Consider the following 25,632-nt stretch of genomic DNA (forward strand, 5'->3'; position numbering starts at 1 on the left):
AAAGAAGTAATTGCCACTTTGACTTTACTAGTATTAATTCCAGAACACTTTTTGTATGAAGTTTTGAAAACTGTTAACAAGTCAAATGTTCCAAGTCAAAGTTCTATTTTAAATAATGAAGCAATCTACTTTGTAAGATTGAACTAATGAGATATTTTCTTTTTTCTTACAGCAAGTACAGCAAAATCTGAAGAACTCAGGTGAGTAATGTTTTACTACTTAGAAATTGATATATAATGTTTTGGTAATTTAGTTTGTTACTGTTATTAAGCTTTTTTTTTTTTTCCGGTGGTCACAACATCTTTATTTTTATGTGGTGCTGAGGATCGAACCCAGCGCCCTGCACATGCCAGGCAAGCAAGTTACTGCTTGAGCCACATCCCCACCCAGCCCACTGTTATTAAGCTTTTGTTGAAGACTTTTTGAAGTGTCAAGAGTTGTCCATAGGCATTGGGGGGAGGAGTAGGGAACACATAAAACGATAATGCCAGATAAAATTGATATGAAGAAAAATAAACAAGTTTAAAGAAATAGAGCTGGGAGTAGGTATGCTTTTTTTAATGAGAAAATGACATTTGTTATTGGCAAGTCACTGAGGATTTAAAGATGGATTATTTTTACATGCAAGGAGCTCAAAGAACAAAGGTTAATTTGCAAATAAAGCAATTTTATTCTTAGGATGGATTCCACTTGATTATATAATCCTTTCTTTTACATTGCTGAATTTGGATTGCTAATATTTTGTTGATCCATGTGTCTACATTCATCAGAGATCATCTGTACTTTGTTAATTTTAATAGTGTATATTATAGTATATATTCTCATAGAATGCTTTTCAAAACTGATTATTTACTTGAAAATTCTGGAATACCCGTTGAAAGAGTCATAGTGAGACCATATCCACAAATCTAGGTTCTTTTTGAATTTATACTAGAACTTCTCCAAAAGAAGTTGGTTGGTTTTGTGTTCTTGAGCGCGGTCAGTCTCACCTTGAATTTTTATGTTCAGTTTTTTTCACTTGGAAAGTTATTAAAACCAGGCTGTGATGACCAATTCATTATAAAAGCACTCTGCTTGTTCGAGCAAGGACTCTTATGGAGTTTCTTCAGCTGCTAGGCTGTTGAAACTAAATAAATGAATAGAGCCAGTAGGAAGCAGGGAATTCTGTTGTAAGAATTTATTTATGTAACAAGAAAACAAAACAGAATTTGTGCCTTTTCTGGACTATACACTTCTATTTCCTTAAAAATAGAAATAGCACTTTTAATAAAAAGGGGGAAAGAGAGATGTTTTGCATTTTTTAAAACACGTTTGTTTAATGAACCATCTCTTGAAAGGAAGACTGGGACAAAATATTAAAGAATATCCAGTGAAGTTAGTAGAAATGTAAACATAGTATTTAAGCAGTCATATTATGTAGAAAACTTAAGGCTTTTATTTGCAAAATAAAAGATTTTCCCCAAAAGATGTTCTGAAATATACATTTTTCAACAAAAAGTGAGCATCTTTTCTATAATTAAAATTGTAGTCTTTTCTATAATTAAAATTAATTTAAATGTTAAATTATTGCTAAATATTATTTCTTCATTAATGATGTTTTTAGCACTGGGAACAACAGAAATGGGATATTTGAGTGATTATGATACTCTTATTATTTTTTTTTCAGTAGGGTTCTAGAAATAAGAGGGAGGCCCGACACTCTTGACGTTTAGCACCACTCATCACAGTGCTTGAGAGGATCTAAGTTTGTGCTTGCATGCATGCCCTTTCACTCCTGCCCTTGCTGTTCTGTTTGCATGAACAGTTTTGCTCCAGTGAACCATGGAAAACAATAGCTTTTGAAAGAGCACAACTATTTGACCTAAAATATTTCTTCACCTTGTACTCTGCAGTTTTATCTAAATTGGCTGATATTGGTCATTTTCCTTATACTATTCCTAACTACTCATTTGTGTGTCTTATTAAATATATTTAGAAGACGTGACATTTTAAAGGACATTTTACATTTTGTTTATTAGTACTTTTGCTTCCCTTTTGCTATTCCCTCCCTCCTTGTAATCCTTTAATAAGGGAAGCTAAGACTAGGTATAATAAGTAATTCTTTAATATTCCTAAAAGTAAAATAACCTATATAAATAAGAGAAAGTCATGCTTTCTACATTCCATATTATTTAGAAATAGGAAGATATGATTCAGTTAACATCACTTATTATAAGTACTATTTTCTCATGTTATTCATCTTTATTGCTTACTGAAGTTATTCCCAGTTAAAGGAAAACTTCATAGAGGAACAAAGGGACCATAGACTAGTGAGTCTAACTCTTTACTAAGAAGACTGGATAAGATTTCATTCATGTTTGGGATCATGAATTACTTTTTTTTTTTTAAAAGAGTGAGAGAGGAGAGAGAGAGAATTTTTAATATTTATTTATTTTTTAGTTCTGGGCGGACACAACATTTTTGTTGGTATGTGGTGCTGAGGATCGAACCCGGGTCGCATGCATGCCTGGCGAGCGCGCTACCGCTTGAGCCACATCCCCAGCCCCCAGGGATCATGAATTACTTACACTAGCATAATGTATTCTGTAAACAACATGGTTTGTGCTTATGCCTGGTAACTATATTCTTTATACAATTGCCTTGGCAATGTTATCTACACTAAACAGTTTCTTTTTAATAATGTTTTAATTTTATTCAACAATATTAAAACACAAAATGAATAATTTTATGATGTAGAAAAATTAGATCCTTTGTTCCATTACACAAATTAAATACTATATATATTTAAAATTCAATCAAGTCATTTTGAATAAAACAAGATGTTTTGCAAAACCTATTAAGATGGTGTTAATGGCAAAACATAAATTCCATCACCTATTATGTAGACTAATGGGCTGATTCTGCACAAATTTCATAAAACTGAATACTTCAAATAGTATGAATAAAAACAATAATAAACTTTTGACTAATAAATTAGATGGGGGAAGAGAAACGAATTAGGCTTTTTATTAAGAGATTTTTTTTAAAAAACTAAGCTGTTTTATAATCAGTGAAGACAAAGAAGCGAGAAGCTGGATGACTTTAAAGTAAAGAAATTAGGACAATGAAATGCTAATTACTGGGCTGGCTTTGTGGCTCAGTGGCAGAGCACTTGCCTAGCATGTCTGAGGCACTGGGTTCGATTCTCAGCACCACATATAAATAAATGAATAAAATAGTTGTTTATTAATAATTGAGAAAAAGAAAAGCTAATTTCTCTGATTTGATTAGGGTACCACGTATGCCTATGTTAGAAGTAGGATTATTATTGGTGTGTGTGTATTTTGCTTAGGATTTAACTCGGGGCCTTGTACATACTAGGCAAACTGTTTACTACCAAGCCCCATCTCAAGCCCCAATACTTTGGGTTTGATCATAAATATCAGTAATGCAAATTCTGGTAATTCAACTTGTAATTAAAGTGTAGTTTAGTAAAAAAATAAGATATAAATAGGTTCATTTCTCAGTTTTTTCTTTTTTTATTTATTCCATGCATGACAATAGTGGAGTGTGATACATTCATAATTATCCATTTACAGCATAATTTTTTGTATATAAAGTATGTTCGAGCCAAATTATGCCATTATACATGAGCTCTCATTTTTTTTTTGCATACAATTCTTAACACACCTTTATACCACAATTTATCATGTCTCTGTATATTAGGTATGTTGACACCAAATTCACATCTTTATACATGTATTTTGTATAATTATCATTCCTCATTACCTAGTCTTTTAGCAAGCTTTTATCTTGAGTTCCTTCTTAATTGGCTGGGTTTTATATTTAGGCAATTTTGGATTTTCTCTCACCCCCTAAGAAGGTATTTTGAATGCTGTATTCATGTGATTTTTTTTCCCCATTTGAGATTTGCATATTTTCCATTATTAAAATGATGTCTTGGTTAGGTAAATTTCTTGAGTATTGCTATGGAGGAATTTATGCCAACCTGACACTAGAATTTAATTTGCCTTTAAATCCCTTTTGGATACATGAAGTTTTCTTATTGTTGAAGGTGTAATTTTACAGTGGATATGATTATTATTTTCCTGGAACACATTGGTCTCATTACATATGTAGATTATTTTCTCACTTTCAAGGAATGTCCTTTTTATAACTTTGAATGTGTTTTCTTTTTTATTGAATTCTTCACAGATACTAATTGTTAGAATGTCTGAAGTCGGTGACTTTTTTTTTTTTTATGTTGTGGTAATAGCACATCCTTATGTTGAATGTTTTGTTTTTTCTGTAGTTTCTGTTTATTTTGTCATTACTGGTTGAGGTTTAAAGATATTTTTTTGTGAGGGCAGGGAATGAGTACAGATTAAACTAAAAATTTTAGAACACTTATAAATCATTTAAAGAGGTGTATATACACAAAAGTTTTTGACTTTAACCCATTGTGTTCCATTGTTCCATGTATTGGACAACAATTTTATAGGACATCTTTAAAATTGCTTAATTTAAGTTTTTATAGGTGTCATGTATAGGACAATGGGCTATAATAGGTTAAGTTTATACTAAGGCCTTGAGAGTTATACAAGCTGAGCTGTTGTTTACTGGAAAATCTTGAGCTGGTATGAATATACAAAAGAAGTGACAGATAAGCTTATATGGCTATTTCTGATGGTTGCTTTGAATGTAAGGAGTCATTTGTAGTATTCTCTTTGTTTTGCCATCTTTGTCTAATCAGTAAACAGGATTAATAGTAAATGTGTCTAAAAAGCACTTGAATTATAATATATATGGAAGGATCAATTGAGCAGCCTATATAGAAAAGCAAGTGTTTGCCTGTAAATGTTTTCTGGCCATCTGACATTCTTTTTTTTTTTTTTTTTTTTTAAATATTTTTTCAGTTTTCGGCATACACAACATCTTTATTTATATGTGGTGCTGAGGATCGAACCTGGGCCGCACGCATGCCAGGCGAGCTCGCTACCGCTTGAGCCACATCCCCAGCCCCTGACATTCTTAATTTTAGATACCAGCAGTAGATTTTTTTAAAGGCAAGCACTCTATCAACTGAACTGTATCCCCAGTCTGATTTTTTTTTTTAATTTGAACCAGAACATTGATGTCTTAGGCTCTCCTTTCATTAATATATATGTATAATCTTAGAAAATAAAGCCCTAGAATTTTAAGTATAGTTTTTTAAAGTTTTTTTTTCTCCCATTACAGTGTTCACAATAATGTTTCTACTCAGAGTAATGATTCCCAACAGGTAAGACAATATTAAGTTTCTAAAATATTAGAACAGTTTACTTAAGTAAATTATAGTATTATTAACTGGATTTTTATAGTGTACAACTGTGTGCAAGTTTTGTGCATTTTCTTGTCCTTGTCTCTTAAGTAGCTCAGTTATGTCTATCCCCCTGTTATTTTGCTCTTAAGATACTGTAAATAAAACAGATGACCTATAAAACATTTTGTCCTATAAGTCCTAGAGAATGAATAAAATATTAGCATTCAGTTAAATTATTATCTCTCTAAGGTAGTATATAATATCCAACCATTTGCTTATATTGCATTTATTTGCACTCTATATATAGTATTCTGTTTTAGTATTCTATTTATTGATGCAGAAAAATAAATTATTTTTATAATTTTTGTCCAAAGACTTGGGGTCTAAGATCTACTGCGTCTGTGATTCCTTCCACATCCTCTGGTCCCGTGCTGGTGGAGATAGAAAATCTTCCAAAGAATTCTGGAACAGATCAGCATGACAAGAAATGGTTTGTTAAATCCTTAATCAGAATTGTTGCTTGTTTAATTGTATTCTCAATTTTCAGGTTTATGAGTATGACTGAAAGCAAATTATTCATATTTGTGTGCTGAAAAAAAAGTATCATATTGAGCAATCATATGAATGGGGAAAATATGTATATGGGTAGAGAAGGGAGCAGTTGTCTCAAGAACATAAGATGACTGTCTTTGTTTTGATTAGCATGATCTGGGAATGATGGGTGGTTTTCTGTTGAAAGACTTCTTGCTAGTCAGTAGAAACCTTTCCCAGATCCATAAAGAAAATATTTGTTATTCCATACAACATGCTATTTCTACTTAGGATATGTTTTCTTCATTAAAAACTGAACATAAAGCCAAAGAGAAATATGATTTAAAGTGTAATAAAATAAAACATTAGTATTTCATTTTTTGGAAATGAGAAGGAATCTGTCAAAAGTAAGGATATTTTGTTCATTTACATTTCCAGATTAATATTAAGTACACAAATATGGATACTTTGTGGTTTGTTGGAGTTAATCAGTTGGGTTTACTCTTTAGCTGGATAAATGGGGCTTGGGAAGGCGGGTCACTTTTGGAATTATTTGATTGAGTGGTCATGTTGGTTGTATCATCTATTCACGTTTTGTGTTTAATAGTTGAACTTTGATAATTCATAGGATTTTTCTCTTTTGCTCTTAGTTTTCTTAGTACCTGAAATCTAATGAGTTTCTGTGGTGATCTCAAGGTTTTGGTCCGCTTTCTGTGCAAGCAGTTCTTCCTTCATGGTGGTGGGTCAACAGTGTTTGGTGATTATTTTCTGTCTTTGCTATTTAATTTTCCCCTTTACGGTCATTTTGGCTTCACTAACTGCAGGATACTTTCCTCTTGATGGTTGGGCATATTTTTACTTTAGTTCCAAATAACTTTGCAATTAAGATTGAAAGAATTTTTCATTTTTATAAAAATTTTCTTTTAACTTGGGAATATGGTAGAGGTATTTTGTGTGCAAGTAGGCACATACTTAAAAGTAAAGAAGGAAGCCTGTAAATGTTGAATTTTAGTTTTTATTTTTTTTAAGCCATTAAGAAAAGTTTCATTAATTTCTTTGTACTTTCTTACTGTTATTTACCATTAAGTCCTGTTGGCAAGGAAAAGACTTCAGCTGTGAAAGAACCATCTTAATAAGTGCTTACCTTCTATATTAATATGGAAGGAGAATCTGGTTACTTTGTAACCTGTGTAACACAGAATCAATAGTTTTCCATTTTAATGGGTACACATCTAAATTTGTTTGATTTGTTAGGCACTACCCGTTCCTTTGATGTAGCCCTTAGAGTATTGATTTTGTGTGAGTTTCCAGAAAAATGAAAAATTTGGAGATTCGTGGCTTCCTTCCTTAATCTGCTTGTACTGAGATTCCTTTGCTGAAATGAAGTAAAGTAGTGATCATTAATACCCATTGAACCTCTGTGTGTCAGCAGTGCATGGTACTGAATATAGAGCTCATACAGACATGTCTTAGAGCTAATAGATTCTCCAACCTTAATTTAAAATGCATGCTGCATTTCATTCTTTGTTTCTGCATATTTTTAACCAATTTAATCTATTCTAAAAGAATAAAAGAGTCCTCCTTTAGAAAGTATTAATAAAACTTGGAAATTCTCCATGGGTTTGAAAAGTTGGGCAGAATAATGGAGCATATTAGTTTTTGTTGTTTTTTGGTATTGAGGTTTGAACCCAGAGAACTCCACCACTGAGATACATTCCCAACCCCCCTTTTTTAATATTTTTTTTTTAGTTGGACACAATACCTTTGCTTTCATTTATTTATTTTTATGTGGTGCTGAGGATCGAACCCAGGGCCTCACACACACTACCGCTGATCCAAAACCCCAGCCTCCCCTTTTTTATATACTTATATTTTAGTTGTATATGGACACAATATCTTTATTTATTTTTATGTGGGTGCTGAGGATCAAACCAAGTGCCTCACACACTTGAGGCAAGCACTCTACCACTGAGCCCCAGCACCATCCCTAACCCTTTTTATTTTGAGACTCATTAAGTTACCAAGGCTGGCCTTGAACTTAAATTCCTCCTGCTTCAGCCTCCAAAGTCTCAGGGATTACGGGCATATACCACCATGCTAGGCTCATGAGCACCTTATTTTTGGCAGATAACTTTTAGCCAACTTAATCTATTTCCTTTTCTTATCTTCAGCTTTTTCTTTTCTTTTTGGTATAGGAAATTGAACCCAGGGGCACTCAATCACTGAGCAACATCCCGGGTCTTTTTTGTATTTTGTTTAGAGACAGGGTCTTACTGAGTTGTTTAGGTCCTTTCTAAATTGCGGCCAATTTGGAAAGCAGTTTGGAGATTCCTGGGAAAGCTGGGAATGGAACCACCATTTGACCCTGCTATTGCCCTTCTCGGACTATTCCCTGAAGACCTTAAAAGAGCAGGCTACAGGGATACTGCCACATCGATGTTCATAGCAGCACAATTCACAATAGCTAGACTGTGGAACCAACCCAGATGCCCTTCAATAGATGAATGGATAAAAAAAATGTGGCATCTATACACAATGGAGTACCATGCAGCAATAAAAAATGACAAAATCATAGAATTTGCAGGGAAATGGATGGCACTAGAGCAGATTATGCTTAGTGAAGCTAGCCAATCCCTAAAAAACAAATACCAAATGACTTCTTTGATATAATGAGAGCAACTATGAACAGAGCAGGGAGAAAGAGCAGGAAGAAAAGATTAACATTAAACAGAGACATGAGATGGGAGGGATAGGGAGAGAAAAGGGAAATTGCATGGAAATGAAGGGAGACCCTCATTGCTATACAAAATTACATATAAGAGGTTGTGAGGGGAATGGGAAAATAAACAAGGAGAGAAATGAATTACAGTAGATGGGGTAGAGGGAGAAGATGGGAGGGGAGGGGAGGGGGGATAGTAGGGGATAGGAAAGGTAGCAGAATTCAACAATTACTAATAGGGCATTATGTAAAATTGTGGATGTGTAACCGACTTGATTCTGCAATCTGCATTTGGGGTAAAATTGGGGGTTCATAACCCACTTCAATCTAATGTATGAAATATGATATGTCAAGAGCTTTGTAATGTTGTGAACAACCAATAAAAATAAATAAATAAATAAATAAATTAAAAAAATAAATAAATAAATTGATGAGGCTGACTTTGAACTCACAGACCTCCTGTCTCAGCCCCCACAGCAGCTGGGAGTATAGGTATGCACCACCACTTCCAGCTATGAATTCAGCTTTTTCTTGCTGATATATTTTAAATAACCCATTAATTGGGCCAAAGCTTTGATATATCAGTAATTTAGAATTTATCAAATAGTATGTCAAATTTTGAGAAACAATCCATGCAATTTAAATACATAAATCATTTGCAAACAACAAAAACAAAACAATACTATTTAGAAAATCTGGCATAAATTCATTTAATTTTCTTAATTTTTAGAGACCCTAAGTTGAGTTTTTTGAATTTTGTGGATTAGATCTGACAAACAGATCATTTTGATTGAAGGAAGGAAGATGATTTTATTGTGAGTTTTTCACATCCTTTTTAGTTTCTCTAAAGCAAAAAAAAAGTTTAAAGATTAGTGTTTTGGTTGAGTTATAAAGATAACACTGCATTTTACAATCTATTTTTTAGATAGCTCAGATTTGGGATACTTTTTTTTTCTTTTGCAGTTATTTGAAATATGTGTTGCCCTTTTTGCCATATCACACAATTTTGGTTTGCTGAACCTTTGCAAGTGTTTTCTATCAGAGGACTCACTTTTAGCACTTTTAACTGGGAATTACATGTATGCATGTTTTACTCTTCTAGTTCTATAGGACTGTGATAAAAGACATCTAATAAGCTTATTAAACGTTTGTTTTTTGAAAAAATACTTTTTTGGAGACTTACAATCTTACACGTTATCTGTACCTGTTGATTTTCATTTTGAGATCCTGTTGTCCTGTGAACTTTTTCTACAGTTAGAAGGATCAGCAGTTCTCTATTATTAGGGAACATTGATGTAAAAATCATGTGAACTCTGAGGGCAGATTTTTCTTTAATTCGGTTTCTGAAATTTTGTTTCCCGAATTTTAATTTTGTGAAATCATATAATTTGGGGAATAATTTTCAATAATTGCCCTATTTCATATATGCCTTTGTTTTTATGTAAAATTCTTGTTTCAAGTATTTCAATTAAGTAGATTATGAATATTTTTTCTCCTCTTTAGAATCCCAAACAACGTTTCTGCATTTTATTTTCATAACATCAGGCACAGATACAGAGTGTCTTGCTGTGAATTTTCTTCTCTAATTAATTCACTTAGCTGATTCTCATTACTTATACATACTTCCATATTGACGCTTTCTCTTACCGAGTAACTTTGTTGATTTCCCCTTTGTTATTCTTGAATGTTATCATTGCATGGAGTAGATGTTGGTAATAACTCATAGCAGTGGTGCATGCTGTTCACATTGCCTTTCTCCTTTATTACCTCTTAACACATCCATTTTCTCCTATTCCTATTGACTAACTGTGCTCCCCTCCAACTCCCCAACCATCCAGGCTGTCTTCGGCCAGTGACTGCTGTCAACGTGGTGGAAACCAGTGGAATACAAGGCCTTTGCCCCCACCCCAGAACGCACATAGAAACTACTCTGACTTTGTTCATGAGCACAATGTGAAGAATGCAGGAGCCCATCATGATGTTCATTTTCCTGGTTATGCAGCCATGACCGAGATATGAGTGTTAAGCCTCTTAGGCATTGGGACTCTTTTCATCCAAGTTGATGGTATACATTTCCTGGTGTTTATAAAGGATTGATCACATTGGGCATATTTGGAAGAATTTATTTTATACTGAGTCACTAGTTGTATAGTGCTATTTGTGATTGAATTCTTCTGTGGAAGGGAAGAGGATCTGAAGAAGCTGTATGCCATCAATGATAATGACAAACATTGTCGTGTTGAAAAGAATGTATATCACTGTGACTTTGGAAGGGGTTTTTATGATTTTAGCTTGTTAATACATCATTCAAAGTATCTGTCAGGAGAAGGTTTATGTTCGTGTTTGTGACAGACTGCCAGTTGTCACCTCACCACATAATGTCCAAATAAATTGAGATTTAAAGAATCAGACACACTAAAAGCACACCCAGAAGGAAGCATGTTCAGTCATTATGTATAAGCCTTTCATGATATTTATATAATGTTCTCATATACTATTTTGCTTTCAAAAATGTCCCATGCCTTAATTTTATTTACATGCTTAAAATTTTAATTAATAAAATTATTAATGCAGTTTTACTTTTCAATAAACACAAGTATTTCAAGTTATCACAGGTCTAGAAATCATATAAATAGTGGATTCACATAGATAAATCCAGATGGTGACTTTGAACAGTTAAAAACCATGTTTAAATGAATAGTTTCATTACTATTAAATGGTTGTACAAAATGAAAAATATACTTCTGTCTTTTCACTTTTCTTTTTCATCTCCTTTGCCTGACAGGTTTGCAAGAATTTCAGAATATGACCTTGTACAACCTTTAAAATAAAATTCTAAAGTCAAAACAATGTTTTTGGATGGATTGGATATGTATTACTATTTCTGATCCATTTTTGAACTTTGGGATGTGATTATTTAAGATTTTTGATTTAGTGCATAGAGGCAAATTAGCTGGGAAAAGTACATTTCTGACGGAATGAGAAGTGATTAGGAGGGAAACATTTCTTTTACAATTTTTTTTCAAGTTTTATAAATATTTCCTAACTTTTAAATTGTGTAAATAGAAATTTGAGGGTACTTTATATTGAGAATTCATAATGCTTCAAGGTATAATGCTTTATTATAAACAGCCTAGTCCCTATAACTCATTCTGCTAACTTCAAGAGTTTCGTTTTAACATACAAATCCTCTCTCTGCTAGACAATAGAGACTTCAGAGGGATTTAATATTGGACTGTTAGTTGTGAATATAATACAACTTGTCAATGGAATATGTAATTAAACAGGACTAAATAATATTTATGAATGAAAATTGTAGGCAGGTTTCAGCCTGACTTTACCACTATCATATATAAGGGGATGGATACTCAAAAGTATTCTTTATGCATCCTTCTCAATATAAATGGATGCATATTTTAAATATCCCAGCTCTTGACCTCTTGGCCTGTCCTTTACTGTTCTTAAAAATGGCCACTAATGTGGGGCTGGGATTGTGGCTCAGCAGTAAAGCGCTCACCTGGCTCGTGTGAGGCCCTGGGTTTGATCCTCAGCACTGCATATCAATCAATAAATAAAGGTATTGGGTCAACTACAACTAAAAAATATTTTTTAAAAAGTGGCCACTAATGTATCACTGTCATAGTTTTTAAGACTTCAGACAGCACTAGTTTATAATTAATTCCTAAATGTTTTCTTGGTAATTTTTTTCCTTAAAATTTGGAGCACAGTGGCTCTGATTTGTGCCATTCAAGAAAAGATTGCATAGATATAGAAATACCAGTATCTTTAGTTATATTCGTAATGGAAATCAAAGAGGCATCATGAGTAACAAAACTTTCCAGGTCTTTAGAAAGTCCCAAGGCTTGACTTTGTTCATCTTGACTTTAATCTTGAAATCTAAGGTCAAATGCTAATATAATTACTTTATATGTATCTTAACAGAATCTTCACAAGTTTGGAAGGTTTGAAATTAAGTTTTATTTAATGTAATTCTGACAGTCTTGAGTTAGGTTGGCCATGTTTCATCTGTGTTCATTTATGGATAGGGAGACTTTAGAGATACAGCAAAGTTAGTGACCCTCACACTTTAACATGAAAAAATGCTTAAGATCATTATTTCTTTATCTGGTAAAACAGTTGATATGGTAATCATAGATTCACTCTTAACTGAATTTACAGAGAAAAACAGGAATTATTTAAATTATTTGTCTTGTGTGTATGTGTGTGTGTACATACATATATATATATTTAAATTGTTTTAAGTTGTAGATGGACACAATACCTTTATTTTATTAGTTATTTTTTAAAGTATTTTTTATTTGTAGGTGGACACAATGCCTTTATTTTATTTGTTTATTTTTATGTGGTGCAGGGGATCAAACCCAGTGCCTCATGCATGCTAGGCAAGTGCTATACCACTGAGCCACAACCCTGTCCCTAATTACTTATTTATATGCAGTGCTGAGGATTGAACCCAGTGCCTTTCACATGCTAGGCAAGCACTCTAACACTGAGCTACAACCACAGCCCCTATATATCTTTTGAAAAGCAGCTCTTTTACAATTATGTTAATACTATAAAATCATTTAAATTCAAAACATCCTCTTTTTTATGAGTGTTTAAAGTGTTGGCTTCTCCTAAATTTATTTTTTTATAACTCTTGCCTGAATCTTTATTGTTGCAATTGTCCAGGTTATGAAAGGTATCTCATAACTATGTCAAGATACAAAACAGAAGAAGTGTCTCTTAAATGGAGCAAAGGGAAGTGACTTGTTTCACAGAGTAATAGTGCATCCCTACCCCCTGCCCTATGCCGGGGCTGGAACTTGGGGCCTCTCACATGTTAGCCAAGTACCCTACCACTGAGCCACACCCCAGCCCTAGTTTCTCTAATTTACTGGATTTTTACATATTTAGTGGGTTGATGTACTAATAATGATTTGGATACTTGATCACTTTTGTGTACTTGGTGTCATGATTTCATCTTTCCATTTTGCCAAAAACATTAAGATAGAACAGGAAGGTAGAGTGGACAGTATGGTGTCTTTGTGTTTCTGAGGAGAAAGAATGTTGTGGAAAGGACTGGCTTCACAGGCATAAGAAGACTAATCCTTCAGGTTTGGTCTCTTATTTTCCTTTGTGTTTGCAAGTTGAAACTGAAAAAGTTGAGAGATGGTTGTTTCTTATTAGTGTGGCGCACTCTAACGGTGGATACATTAAGTTTGAACCATGATACTTGAACTGCTTTGGTTGGGCAAATGCTTCATTTCTAAATCATAGTTCTTTGTTTTGAAGGCCATTATTTTGTTTTTGTTAGGCTTTGAGTATTGGTTTGAAAATAATATCAAATTGTATTAATATTTTTTATCCTTGGTAATAGTGCTTATCATATGTATTTGCAAAAATAAAATTTTGGTGTCAATAACACTTGAATCTCTTCCTCACCATATACTTCCTTCGTATAGATTAATATAAATTATACCACATCATCAATTTATTTCTTGGTTCCAGAAATGTTCTAAATGCTTACATAGGAGATGCTTTTACATGAGAGCTGAATTTGAAAATCCTGGAGCATATCACTTTCTGTGTAAAATATGTTAGCTTCATTTCTTCCATCAATTTTTGTCTTTTGCTAATAATATACTTCAGCTCCTTAGGCTGTTGAGGAGTAACATACATATTAGCCTTCATAAAGATAATTAGTAAAGAGAAGAGAAAATTTTAAAGAAGTTGGTGAAAGGAAAAAAATATTTCTGTGGCAGTTTCATTGATACTTGTTTTTCTGCTAGGTATAAAAATGTATTTCTGTTCTTCCTGAGGGAATTATTCTCACATTATTTTCATTATTAGGTAATTACCTAAGGTTTCTGTTGTTCTTAACAAGCAGCTGTGGCCTCGGTTCTAGGTGGTGGTGCTTGAGTGAGCTCTTTAGTTTGTTCCTGACAGCTGTTCAGCATTGTGTTTATATTGGCCTGTAAAAGAGGTCTCTGATCCAGAGAACAACATTCTTCCGTGATTGTGTCTGAAGACTCCCTGAATGGTGTAATAAACCTATACCTCCTCCTCTTGAACAGGTTCAACAGCTGTAGTTCTTATTTGTTGTCATTGAAGGAAGTTTCATTTGTTTTTTGCGTTGCTAGGGACTGAACCTGGGCCTCATACACGCTTGCTTGCAAGCATTTTACCACTGGGCTCCATCTCCAGTTTTGTTTTAGTAAAGAAGAATTGAGACAAATCATTCTATGGTTGGTATTTAAGAAAGTGTATATTCCTTTTATAAAATATTTCTTTGCTCGGCCCAGCTGCTCAGTAGACTGAAGCAGGAAAATTGCAAGTTCTAAGCCAGCCTGGGCAATTTTGTGGGATCCTGTCTGAAAACAAAAGTTAAAAGGGGTTAGGGGTAGTAGAATTCAGTGGTAGAGTTCCTCTGAGTTCAGTCCCTAGTACAGGAGTGGGTTGGAGGGGAAGTGCATGTATCTTTTTTTTTTTTAAATCAGTTTTTTACTTTTTGTTTCCAGCATTACTTAAGTACATATTTCTTTTTTAAAAAATTTATTTAGTTGTCAGTGGACCTTGATTTTACTTATATGTGGTGCTGAGAATCGAACCCTGTGCCTCACACATGCTAGGCAAGCGCTTTACCACTGAGACACAACCCCAGCTCTTAAGTGCATATTTCTTGATAAAAGTCTTGTCCAAAGATCTGCCTAATCATTGTTAGTAAATGAAAATTATTTTTTAAAAATTATTCGTGTAGAATAAAAGAAAATAAATAAAATTGAGATCATAGATAGGTGATGATTGCTTGCTTGATTTTACCTTGTGGAAATAATAAAGTAGTATTGAGAAAATTTTGGGGGGATGACTTGGGGTTGTAGCTCAGTGGCATAGTGCTTGCTTTCAAGCCATTGATTCAGCCCCCAGTACTGGGGGGATTTTTTGTTTGTTTGTTTTTATGGGAAAACATTCCAGGATGGATGCGAAACATCTAGAAGAGCTTTTAAAAAATAAAGCTATGCTAGGAGCAGTGATGCATGCCTGTAATCCCAGCAGCTTGGGAGGCTGAGGCAGGAGGATCACAAGTTCAAAGTCAGCCTCAGCAAAATCAAGGCACTAAGCAACTTGGACCTTGTCTCTAAATAAAATGCAAAAATGGGCTGGAAATGTGGCTCCAATGTTAAGTGCCTGTGGGCTCAATCCCCAGTACCAAAAAAAAAAAAAAAAAAAAAAAGACTAAGGGAGGAGATTACAGTGTAGTGAACCAGCCTCAGGAATTTAGGGAGACCCTATCTCAAAAAATTTAAAAAAATAAACAAAGGGCTGGGGATGTGGCTCAAGCGTTAGCACGCTCGCCTGGCATGCGTGCAGCCCGGGTTTGATCCTCGGCACCACACACAAACAGATGTTGTGTCCGCCGAGAACTAAAAACAAAACAAAACAAAACAAAAAAACAAAACACAAAAACAAAACTATGTTTGTACCCCGGCCATCAGTTTCAGGGATTACATATTCAATTATAAACTCTCTAGGAGTTAGGAGATAAGAACCACTAATTCTTTTGGGGTCACTACTAGCAAAACCCTTGGAAATCTTTAGAATGACACAGTAAGATTTGGGTACTCTAAAAAATCCATCAGATCAGTCTGTTGTATGACAATTTTGCAAGAGGTGCATTGTTTACACAAGGGCTTTCATGGACTAGTAGTGTAAACGGTGAGGTAGCTTTTGTTAGGTCACTGCTGACTCCCACATTTCTCATCCCATAACTAATTTTCAGTGAACTTAGCATTCAAAACAGTGGCTCACTCCCTTCAGAAAATACTTTTTCTTCACTTAGCTCAGGGATACTCCTCTATTGTCTTCTGACCTCTAGCCATTGTTTTTTAGTCCCTTTTGCAAGTTCCTCTTTTCCCTAATAACCCTGTTTTAGGACTTTCCCTATTACAACTCATTTTCTTGGTAATCTCATCTAGTGTTATGCTTTTAGATGCCATCTACACATTGGCATTTTCATTTATATTACCAACTTGGATCTCTTTATTACCAAATATCCCACTTCTTATTCGACATCCCTACTTGGGTATCTGTTACAAGTGTCTCATTTAAAAACAACAAAACCCCTTTTCAGTTTGAAATAATGTTAGGCTTACAGAACAGTTGCAAGGACAGTACTGTGAGCTCCCATATTAACTCTTCTAGCTTCCCCTGTAAATGCCCCACCTAACAATGATGTATCATAAAAACTAGAATTAATATTGGTGTAGTACCACTAAATTTGGGACAATATTCAGGTTTCACTAGTTTCTCCACAGATGTTCCAGGATATGATTCATAATCTCACATTGCATTTAGTCCTCAGTCTGACACAGTTTCCATGTCCTTTCATAATATATTGAAGAGTACTGGTCAGATATCTTATATATCTTCAATTTTGGTTTGTGTGATAATGTCTCGTGATTAGATTGAAGTCATGGGTTTTGGGGGAAAGAGTGCAGAGGTGATGTTGTGGCATTCCAATTGAATGTTTTTAGAATTGAATAGTTGATCTCTTGACCTCTGTAGTTTTTCCATCTCTGCTATTTTTTCTAGCTTAGTAAATGGCAGTTCTGGTTGTCGTCTTGCTCAGTTAATCTGTCTTGGCCCAACTCTAGACCTTCTGATTCAGAAGCACTGGAAAGGAGCCAGCAGTACTGTGTTTAAATATGCCTTTCTGCAGATCTTGGTGCATGCAAAAGTTTGAGAAGCAGTGATTAAGACCATGGCAGCTTACAGTCATCTTGACTCTTTATCTCATATTCTTCAGTCAGTAAATTCTGTCAGTTCCACAAAATATTACCAGAATCTTCGGCTTGTTACCATCTCCACTGCTGCCACCCTATGTGAATTTCCAGTCAGTCCTGACTTTACCTTGTCTCCCAGTCATTACTTTTATTCATCTACTGTTTGATATTCCCCTTAGCAGCCACAGGGATCATAATCCACACATTCCTCTGCTCAAAGGAATCATGTCATTCCTCTGCTCAAACCTTATGGTGTCCTTCCTTGTCTCAGACTAAAAACCCGAATCCTTACTTCAAGTATGATTTTCTCCATCCCTTATGTTCTACCACTTTTGACCTTGCTTATCAAAGTCTCATTTCCTAATACTTCTTCAGACATACCAAGCATGTTCCTTCCCTGGGTCTTTGTACTTTTACTGCTGTCTGAACACTATTCTTTGCTTGAATCTCTCGTGGCTCATTCTGATACTTTTCAAGTTTCTTATCAGAGAAACTTTCCTCCCACTCTGTGTAAAATAGGTGTGTGCTTCCCAGTCTTCTTGGCACTCCTTATCTTCCTTACCCTTTATTTTTTCTCACCTTATTTCATTTTATACATTGTTTACTTGTTTGTCATCTCTGTATTCTTAAATAAATTATACGCTCTATCAAATAGGAACATTTATTTTGTTTACTCCTTTCCCCGGAACAGGCACTCCATATGTATTATATAACTGAATGAATGCCAAGCACATCTTGGCACACTTTGTGATATAAAATAAAAATTGTGTCCTTGGCTTCATAAAATTTACAACTCTGGAGATGAATGGTTTTACAGATATGTAATACAAGTGTAAATCAGTATGTGAGCAAGGTCCCCCAGGACTAGAAGAGGTTGACTAAGAAGGCTGCCTGAGGGCTGGGGCTGTAGTCCAGTGGTGGAGCGCTTGCCTAGTATGTGTGAGGCACTGGGTTTGATTCTCAGCACCACATATAAATACAAAATAAAGGTCCATTGACAACTAAAAAATATTAAAAAAAAAAAAGGCTGCCTGACACTATATTAGGTTTTGAGTGATACACAGAATCAGGAGTATTGGATGGCCAAGTCATTACAGGCTGAGAGACATATAGCAAAAGAAGTAGCAAAGTGCAAGGAATAGTTGCACTTTTATAGGTGCAGTTTTATAGTTTTTTTTTTTAATAGTTGAGGAATGATGGAACAGGTTGGAGTAAAAATTATAAAGCCCGCGGGGAAGTATCCTAGTAGCGATAGCTGACACTTGAGTGCTTCTGTGCCTGGCGTTGTTCAGGAGGTACAGCATAAATATTTATTTCAGGAGAGCATATAATCCTTACAGAGATCTGTTAGGTGTTTAGACTGAAGAAATCAAGGCACAGGAAGTATATGTAACTTCTTCAAAGTTGCATTGCTAGTACATGATGAGACTGGACTTCAAACTCTGGACAGCTTAGTGTGCTGACTCAGTCCGAGAGCCCAGACCTAGCTTCCATACTGCCTCCACAACAGTGTAAACAGTGGAACCTGGAGTGTGGAGAGTAAAAAGGAATGTAATAACAGTTCTGCTTTACAAGAGATAACTGTGGGGCCAGTGTGAGGTTGGATAATAAAAAGTTCTACATCCATGCTATGTGTGTTCCATTAAAAACTAAAATATCTAAGTTCCCATTTTCTGTGAAAAAACAAACCATCTATGTAGTTATACATACACACACACAAGAGATAGATAATGGATTTTTAGATAATGGGGGATGGGAAATACTGCTTTACTTAGTACATACTACTTTAAAAACAAAACGTCCCAAGGTGTAGAGGGACACATGACATACTGGAATTATTCAGGTAAGTGTCCATGGAAAGGAAGGAGATGAAAAGGAATGAAAAGACAGACTGTTTGCATATTCTTTTACATTATTCTTGATAAGTGGATGATACTGAGGCATTGCCAAGAGTCCATAGATCATCATCTCAATCCATAGACTGAAAATGAATTGTCTTGACTACAGAAAAAACTTTTCAGTGTACAAGTCAGTGGTTTTTATAGTTTGCACAAGAGTGTTTAACCATCATCACTGTCTAATTTCAGAACATTTCATCATCCCCCTAAAGAAACTCCTGTCTTATTAGCAGTACTCCCCATATTTATTTACTAATTATCCACTCCCCATAATTTACTCTCTACCTCTAGAGATTTGCCTATTCTGGAAATTTCCTGTAAAACAAATCATCGTATGTGGCCCTTTTGTGTCTGACTTCTTTCACTTAAAATGTTTTCAGGGCTATCTCTTCTTGGTAGCATGTTTCAGTGCAACATCCCTTAATATCTTGCACCCACCTCGTGCTCTGCTAGAAATACAAAAGTCTGTGGATGCTCAAATCCCTTAGGTAAATTGGTGTAATATTTTCATACAACCTATGCATATCCTCCCATACAACTTGAATCCTTTTAAATTACATCTAATACTATATAAGTAGTTGTTACACTGTATTCAAGGAAAAGGTCTCTGCGTGTTCCATACAGGTGCAGTTTTTTTCCTCAGATATTTATTTTCAGTCTGTGGTTGGTTGAATCCATAGGTACGGAACCCACGATATGGAAGACTAATTGCACTTGATTGCTCTTATTGGGTTAATATTTTATTATGTGATGTACATTTTATTTATCCATGTATCATTTAGTGAACATTTGGATTTGCTGTTTTTCCTTCAAGAGTAATGCTGCTATGAACATATTCATGTACAGGTTTTATATGAACATTTTTAAAAATTCTCTTGGTTATATGGTTAAGAGGGAAATTACTAACTCATATGGTAACTGTATTTTTGCCATTTTAAGGAGCTGCCAAATTGTTTTCTGCAGTGGCTACACCATTTTATATTCCCACAAGCAATATATCAATGTTTGGTTTTTCCACATCTTTGCTAACACTTGCTGTTGTCTGCCTTGTTCATTATAGTCATGCTAGCTGTAATAGTAAGTAGTATTATGGGAGCTGGTGATTTTGGATATTTTTGATATGCTTATTGACTATTTTTATACATTCTTGGAGGAAAATCTATTTACATATATTCTTTGCCCATTTAAAAAATGGTGGTGATGCATTCTTGTAATTCCGGCTAAGGTAGGAGAATCTCAAATTCAAAGCCAGCTTTCAGCAACTTAGGCCCTAAACAACTTAGTGAGACCCTGTTCAAAATTAAAAGGAGTGGGATGTAGCTTAATGGTTAAGTGCTCCTGGGTTCAATTCCTAGTACCACACCAAAAATAAATAAATAAATAAATAAATAAATAAAAAAGTGTTTCCTTTTTATTGTAAATTCTTCACATATTCAGATCAAGTCCTTTATCAGATATATAATTTGGAATTTTTTTTCCTCCCATTCTGCAATATAGTCTGTCTTGGAGAATATTTCATTTGCATTTGAGAAGAATGTGTATTCTGCTCTCATTACTGGAGTGTTTTGTACATAATTGCTAAGTATTGTTGTTTTATAATATTGTTCAAATCTTTTGCTGCTGCTTTTTTCTTTTCTTTATTTTAATTTTTTTTTGGTACCAGGGATTGAACCCAGAGGCACTTACTTAACCGTTGAGCCATGTCCTCAGCCCTTTTTATTTTTTATTTTGAGACCACGTCTTGCTAAGTTGCTAAGGCTGGCCTTGAATTTGAATCCTTCTGCCCCAGCCTCCCAAATTGCTGAGATTATAGGCATGTGCCACCATGGTTGGCTCTTCTGCTTCCTTTTTGATCTTCTATCTGCTTTTTCTCTTCATAATGAAAGTGGAAGTACTGTTGTCTATTTTTTTCTTTCAATTCTGTTTTAGCTTTATGTATTTTGGGGCTATATTTTAGATGCTTATATATTTTTGATTGTATCTTGGTGAATTAATTTTTTTGTCATTATAAAACATTCTATATTTGGCAACAGTTTCTGTCCTATAGCCTTGTTTGCCTGGGATTATTATAGCCACTCCAACCCTTTTTTTGATTAATGTTTGCATGGAATATCTTTTTCCTCCTTTTGCTTTAAATCTATTTGTGAGTTAGAATCTAAAGTGTATCTCTTGAAGACAGCATGTAGTTGGTTCATGTGTTCTAATCTTTTCTGCCAATGTTAAGTGGATATTTTTAATTTAGTTTAAGTTGTAGGTGGACACAGTACTTTTACTTTATTTATATGTGGTACTGAGGATCAAACCCAGTGCCTCACACATGTTAGGGAGCTCTAGTGCTGAGCCAGAACCCCAGCCACTGGATGTTCATATTTAATGCAAATGCTGATGAGGGAGAACTTTTTTTCTTAGTGTTTACCATGGAAATTGCAACTAACAATCTACTTTGTGTTGATACCAACTTAATTTCAATAGTATATAAAAGCTGTGTTCCTCTATAACTTTATCTCCCTTACACTTTGTGCTGTTACTGTCATACAGACAGTATACAATATTGTATGCCCTTCAACAGATTTATAATTTAGAAGCAAACATGTTTCCAGTATTATTACCACTTCTTTCAGTTCTCAAAATGGTCTACCCAGATTTTTTTTTTCCCCTTCCCTTTTCCTATATGGTTCCCTGAAGAAGAGGAGGTAATTGAATCTGCTGCACCAACCTGTTCTTTCCCTCATATTTAGGGACCTCAATCCTTATACTGTAAACTTAAAAGTGAAGGCTAGGAACAGTGTCACATGCTGAAATCCCAGCTACTGTGGAGACTAAGGCAAGTTTGAGGCTATCCTGGGTAACTTAGCAAGACCCTGTCTCAAAAAATAAAAAGAATTGGTGATATGTATTTCTGTTTAAAAGTACTTGCCCAGCATGTGTGAAGCCTTGGGTTCAGTCATCAGTACCGCAGAAAAAGAAAATGATTTTAACTGTTAAAAGTAGGATAATTTTCTTAAGTGCAACAATAAATATTTATGCTGCTAACTGGGGGTAGGGAGGAGTTAATACCCAAATAGACAAGTAAATTTGTGAATTAGTATCAAGTGGGAATCTGAAGGATTCAAAGATTTTTTTTCCATTAAAGAACAAAACATCTTAGATATTACTCTTAAAATTTTTTCGATTTGCCCTTTATTTTAAAAATTTATCATGAAGTATATACATATGTCTATAAAAATACAGTTCAAATTTGAATATAATTCTTAAGAAATAGAAATTACTGTTTTAGAACCCTCTCTGTGACCACAATTTTATTTCCTTCCATTCTTTCCTACCCAACACATCTATATTGATGAGTTTTGTCTTAAATTTTTTTTTTTACTTTTCTGAAAGTAATTTTACCTTCTGTCTTATATTCTTAAACATTGCATTGTTTTTTTTGCCTGATTTTGAACTTCATGTAGGTTGAATCATAATCTTGAAATTTCGAGTCTTGCCCATTGCTTTTCATTTGAGAATCAGCCATGATGATGCTTGTAGAAATTGTTTATTCAATATATTCCTGTGTGCTTTTCCAGATCTTTAGGGAATACCAAAACATGTCCATTTTATTGTTGATATATGATACATCTTTTTTGTTCCCAGGTTGTAACTATTAAGACATTTATGCTTTGAATATGTTTATATTGCTCATAAACTAATGTTAAATTTATCAGGTTTTTTTATATTTTTTTTTAGTTGTAGTTGGACACGATATCTTTATACTTGTTTATTATTTATTTATTTATTTATTATGTGGTGCTGAGGATGGAACCCAGAGCCTCACATGTGCTAGGTGAACGTTCTACCACCACCACAATCCCAGCCCTATTAGTTTTTTTTTTTTCCCCAATGTTTTTCTTGTGTAATACTTTTTGAGTTTTAGTTAACAAATGTTTTCCTATGTTGAGGTTAAGAACCTATGGTCCTATATTGTTTTTGTAAAAATGGGTAGTTTTGCCTTTCACATTTAAGACTAGTTACTTTCTATGAAGGGTGAAGTAGAGATAGTTTTATTTACTTTTTATTATTTATCTTTTATTAAATGGATTGACTGATCATGCACCATTATTGAGTAATGTTATTTGTTCTCATTCTCCTTCTGTCAGAAATCCTGTATTTTTTAGTGAGGACTTCCCCTAATGCTGATATCTTGTATAATTATATTGTCAAACACAGAAACTGACTGGCACAATATTAGACTTCAGATCTTACTCAGATTTCATCAGTGTTTATAAGTGCTTATTCTTTTTTCAGTGTATCATTCCATGGCATTAATCACGTGGATTTATATTCATGTAAATAACATCATACATTCCTGGATTTGGTTTGCTGCTGTTTTGTTTAGATTTTTAGCTTATTTTTTTTTTATGTTTTTAAGTTTTTGGTGGATCTTTGTTTTATTCATTTATCTGTATCTGGTGCTGAGAATCAAACCCAGTGCCTCACACTGAAGGCAAGCACTCTACCACTGAGTCACAACCCTGGCCCTGATTTTTAGTTTCTTAATGAGTGAAATTGACTTATTTATTTATTTATTTATTTGTATTTTTGACCTGTAGTGTTTTCATCTGATTAATCCTAGTCTCATATAATGAACTGTCTGTGGAATGTTGCCCACTTTTTTTTTTTTTTAAATATTCTGAAGAGTTTATGTAAAAGTAGAGTGAGCTGTTTCCTATATAGTTTGGTAGGAGTCTTCTGTGTAGTTGAATTGGCATGCTATTTTCTTCATGTGAAGATATTTTTGAATAAACTTAGCTTATTTAATGGTTACTGGTCTAGTCAGGTTTTCTATTTCTTTTTGAGCCAATTTCTATAGGAATTTATTAATTTTATTTGAGTTTTCAATTTTCTATGTAGTTTTATACAATATTCTCTTATTTCTTTATTTACATAATCTGGTAAAAGCAAGTAATTCATCCCTAAGCATATATCTTATTTAGATGTAATTGTGAAGCTTAAATACTCTTTACTTTATCTTTCTACTCTTAATTTCTAAAACGGAAATAACTAATTTTTCTGCAACCATAACTGAAGCAACTGAAGTTCTGTTTGTGCCCATCTTTTTTTCCCTGAAGGATGAGTTTTGACACATGCATCCATGAAACTAACACTACAGTCAATATTCAGTGTATTTCATTTAAATTCCTCTCACTATGAACTTTTTTTTATATTTAAGTCATTTGCATTTTTTCTGTAAATTTCATGTCCTATCTAAAACAGAGCAGTTAACCTTTTCTATTTTTCAGAAGCTTTTTATATGTAGTAGGGATATGAACTCTATGAATATAAGTTGCATCTGTATTTTCAACTTGTCACTTATTTTGCTTTTGGTATTTTTTTGCTGTGTATAAGATTTTTATTTTTATACGAAAAAAGTGCATCCATCTTTTTTTTTTAATGATTTCTGAATTTTAATGGTTAGAATGGTTTTCTTCGCTGCTACATTTTAAGGGAATTCAATTTGCTTGCTTCCTAACACTTGTAAGGTTTAATTTTCCTGTACTGTATTTGAATTTCAGATGCATTTAGAATTTTTTTGATAGAAGGCATAAGTAATGATAGCTGATTGTGTTTTTCCAGATGGCTTTTCAGTTAGCTCCATTCTTTAAGGAACTTGTGGTACTAATCCAACTGAATATCCACAACGAAAAAGAGTGATATTGGACATCTATCTCACACCATATAAAAATTAACCCCAATAGATAGTAGACCTAAGTTTAATAGCTAGAACTATATTAAAGGAAAGCATGGGGTAAATCTTTGTGACCAGCATTTTTTAGATATGACACTAAAGCATGTGACAAAAGAAAAAAGAGATAATTTGAATTCACTATATATCAAAACATTTGTATTTCAAAAGATTACATTCAAAAAAGACAGCCTGTAGAATTGGAACATTTTTTCAGTTCCATGTAGTGACTTTTTTTTCCCCTAAACTTTCTGTACCTTTAGATTAGGTTTTAGAGCTTCAAGCCTTTCTAATCAATGATCACTTGTCCATTCACTGCCTTCAAAATTTTCCTTTCTTTTCCTTTTTTTGTTTCTTATAAATGACAGTGATTTTGTGTCCTTATACTATACTATCACTTTAGAGCAGTCTTATGAGAAAGTAGAAGTAAAACTTATGTGTTCAGTATTTAGTGTTTAATCCTTTATGAAAGTCTTTTTTTTTTTTTTAGGTTTTTTTAAATACCTTATTTTGTTTATTTAGTTTGTATGTGGTGCTGGGGATTGAACCCAGTGCCTGATGCATGCTAGGCAAGCACTCTACCACTGAGCCACAACCCCAGCCCTGAATGTCTTCTCTTTGGAAAGTGTAGTCATTATCTCTTCTAATATTGCTCCATTTTCATGTTCTCTGTTTTGCCTCCTGAAATTTCTATTAAA

The 25,632-nt window shown here is 33.9% G+C and overlaps 1 protein-coding gene across 3 annotated transcripts in view; it reads left to right on the forward strand.

The window, feature by feature from the left end:
- The window catches only part of EPB41L5 (erythrocyte membrane protein band 4.1 like 5), a 114,520-nt gene that overhangs the window by 47,907 nt on the left and 40,981 nt on the right, over positions 1–25,632 (forward strand). For all 3 annotated transcript variants that reach the window (XM_081260425.1, XM_081260423.1, XM_081260424.1), the window contains exons 14-16: positions 173–200; positions 5,218–5,260; positions 5,656–5,771. In XM_081260425.1, the coding sequence (XP_081116551.1) occupies positions 173–200; positions 5,218–5,260; positions 5,656–5,771 (187 nt within the window). The remainder of the gene's footprint in view (positions 1–172; positions 201–5,217; positions 5,261–5,655; positions 5,772–25,632) is intronic.

This window comes from Spermophilus citellus (genome assembly GCF_964194105.1).
Source record: "Spermophilus citellus genome assembly, chromosome: 11".
In the NCBI taxonomy this organism is placed as follows: domain Eukaryota; kingdom Metazoa; phylum Chordata; class Mammalia; order Rodentia; family Sciuridae; genus Spermophilus; species Spermophilus citellus.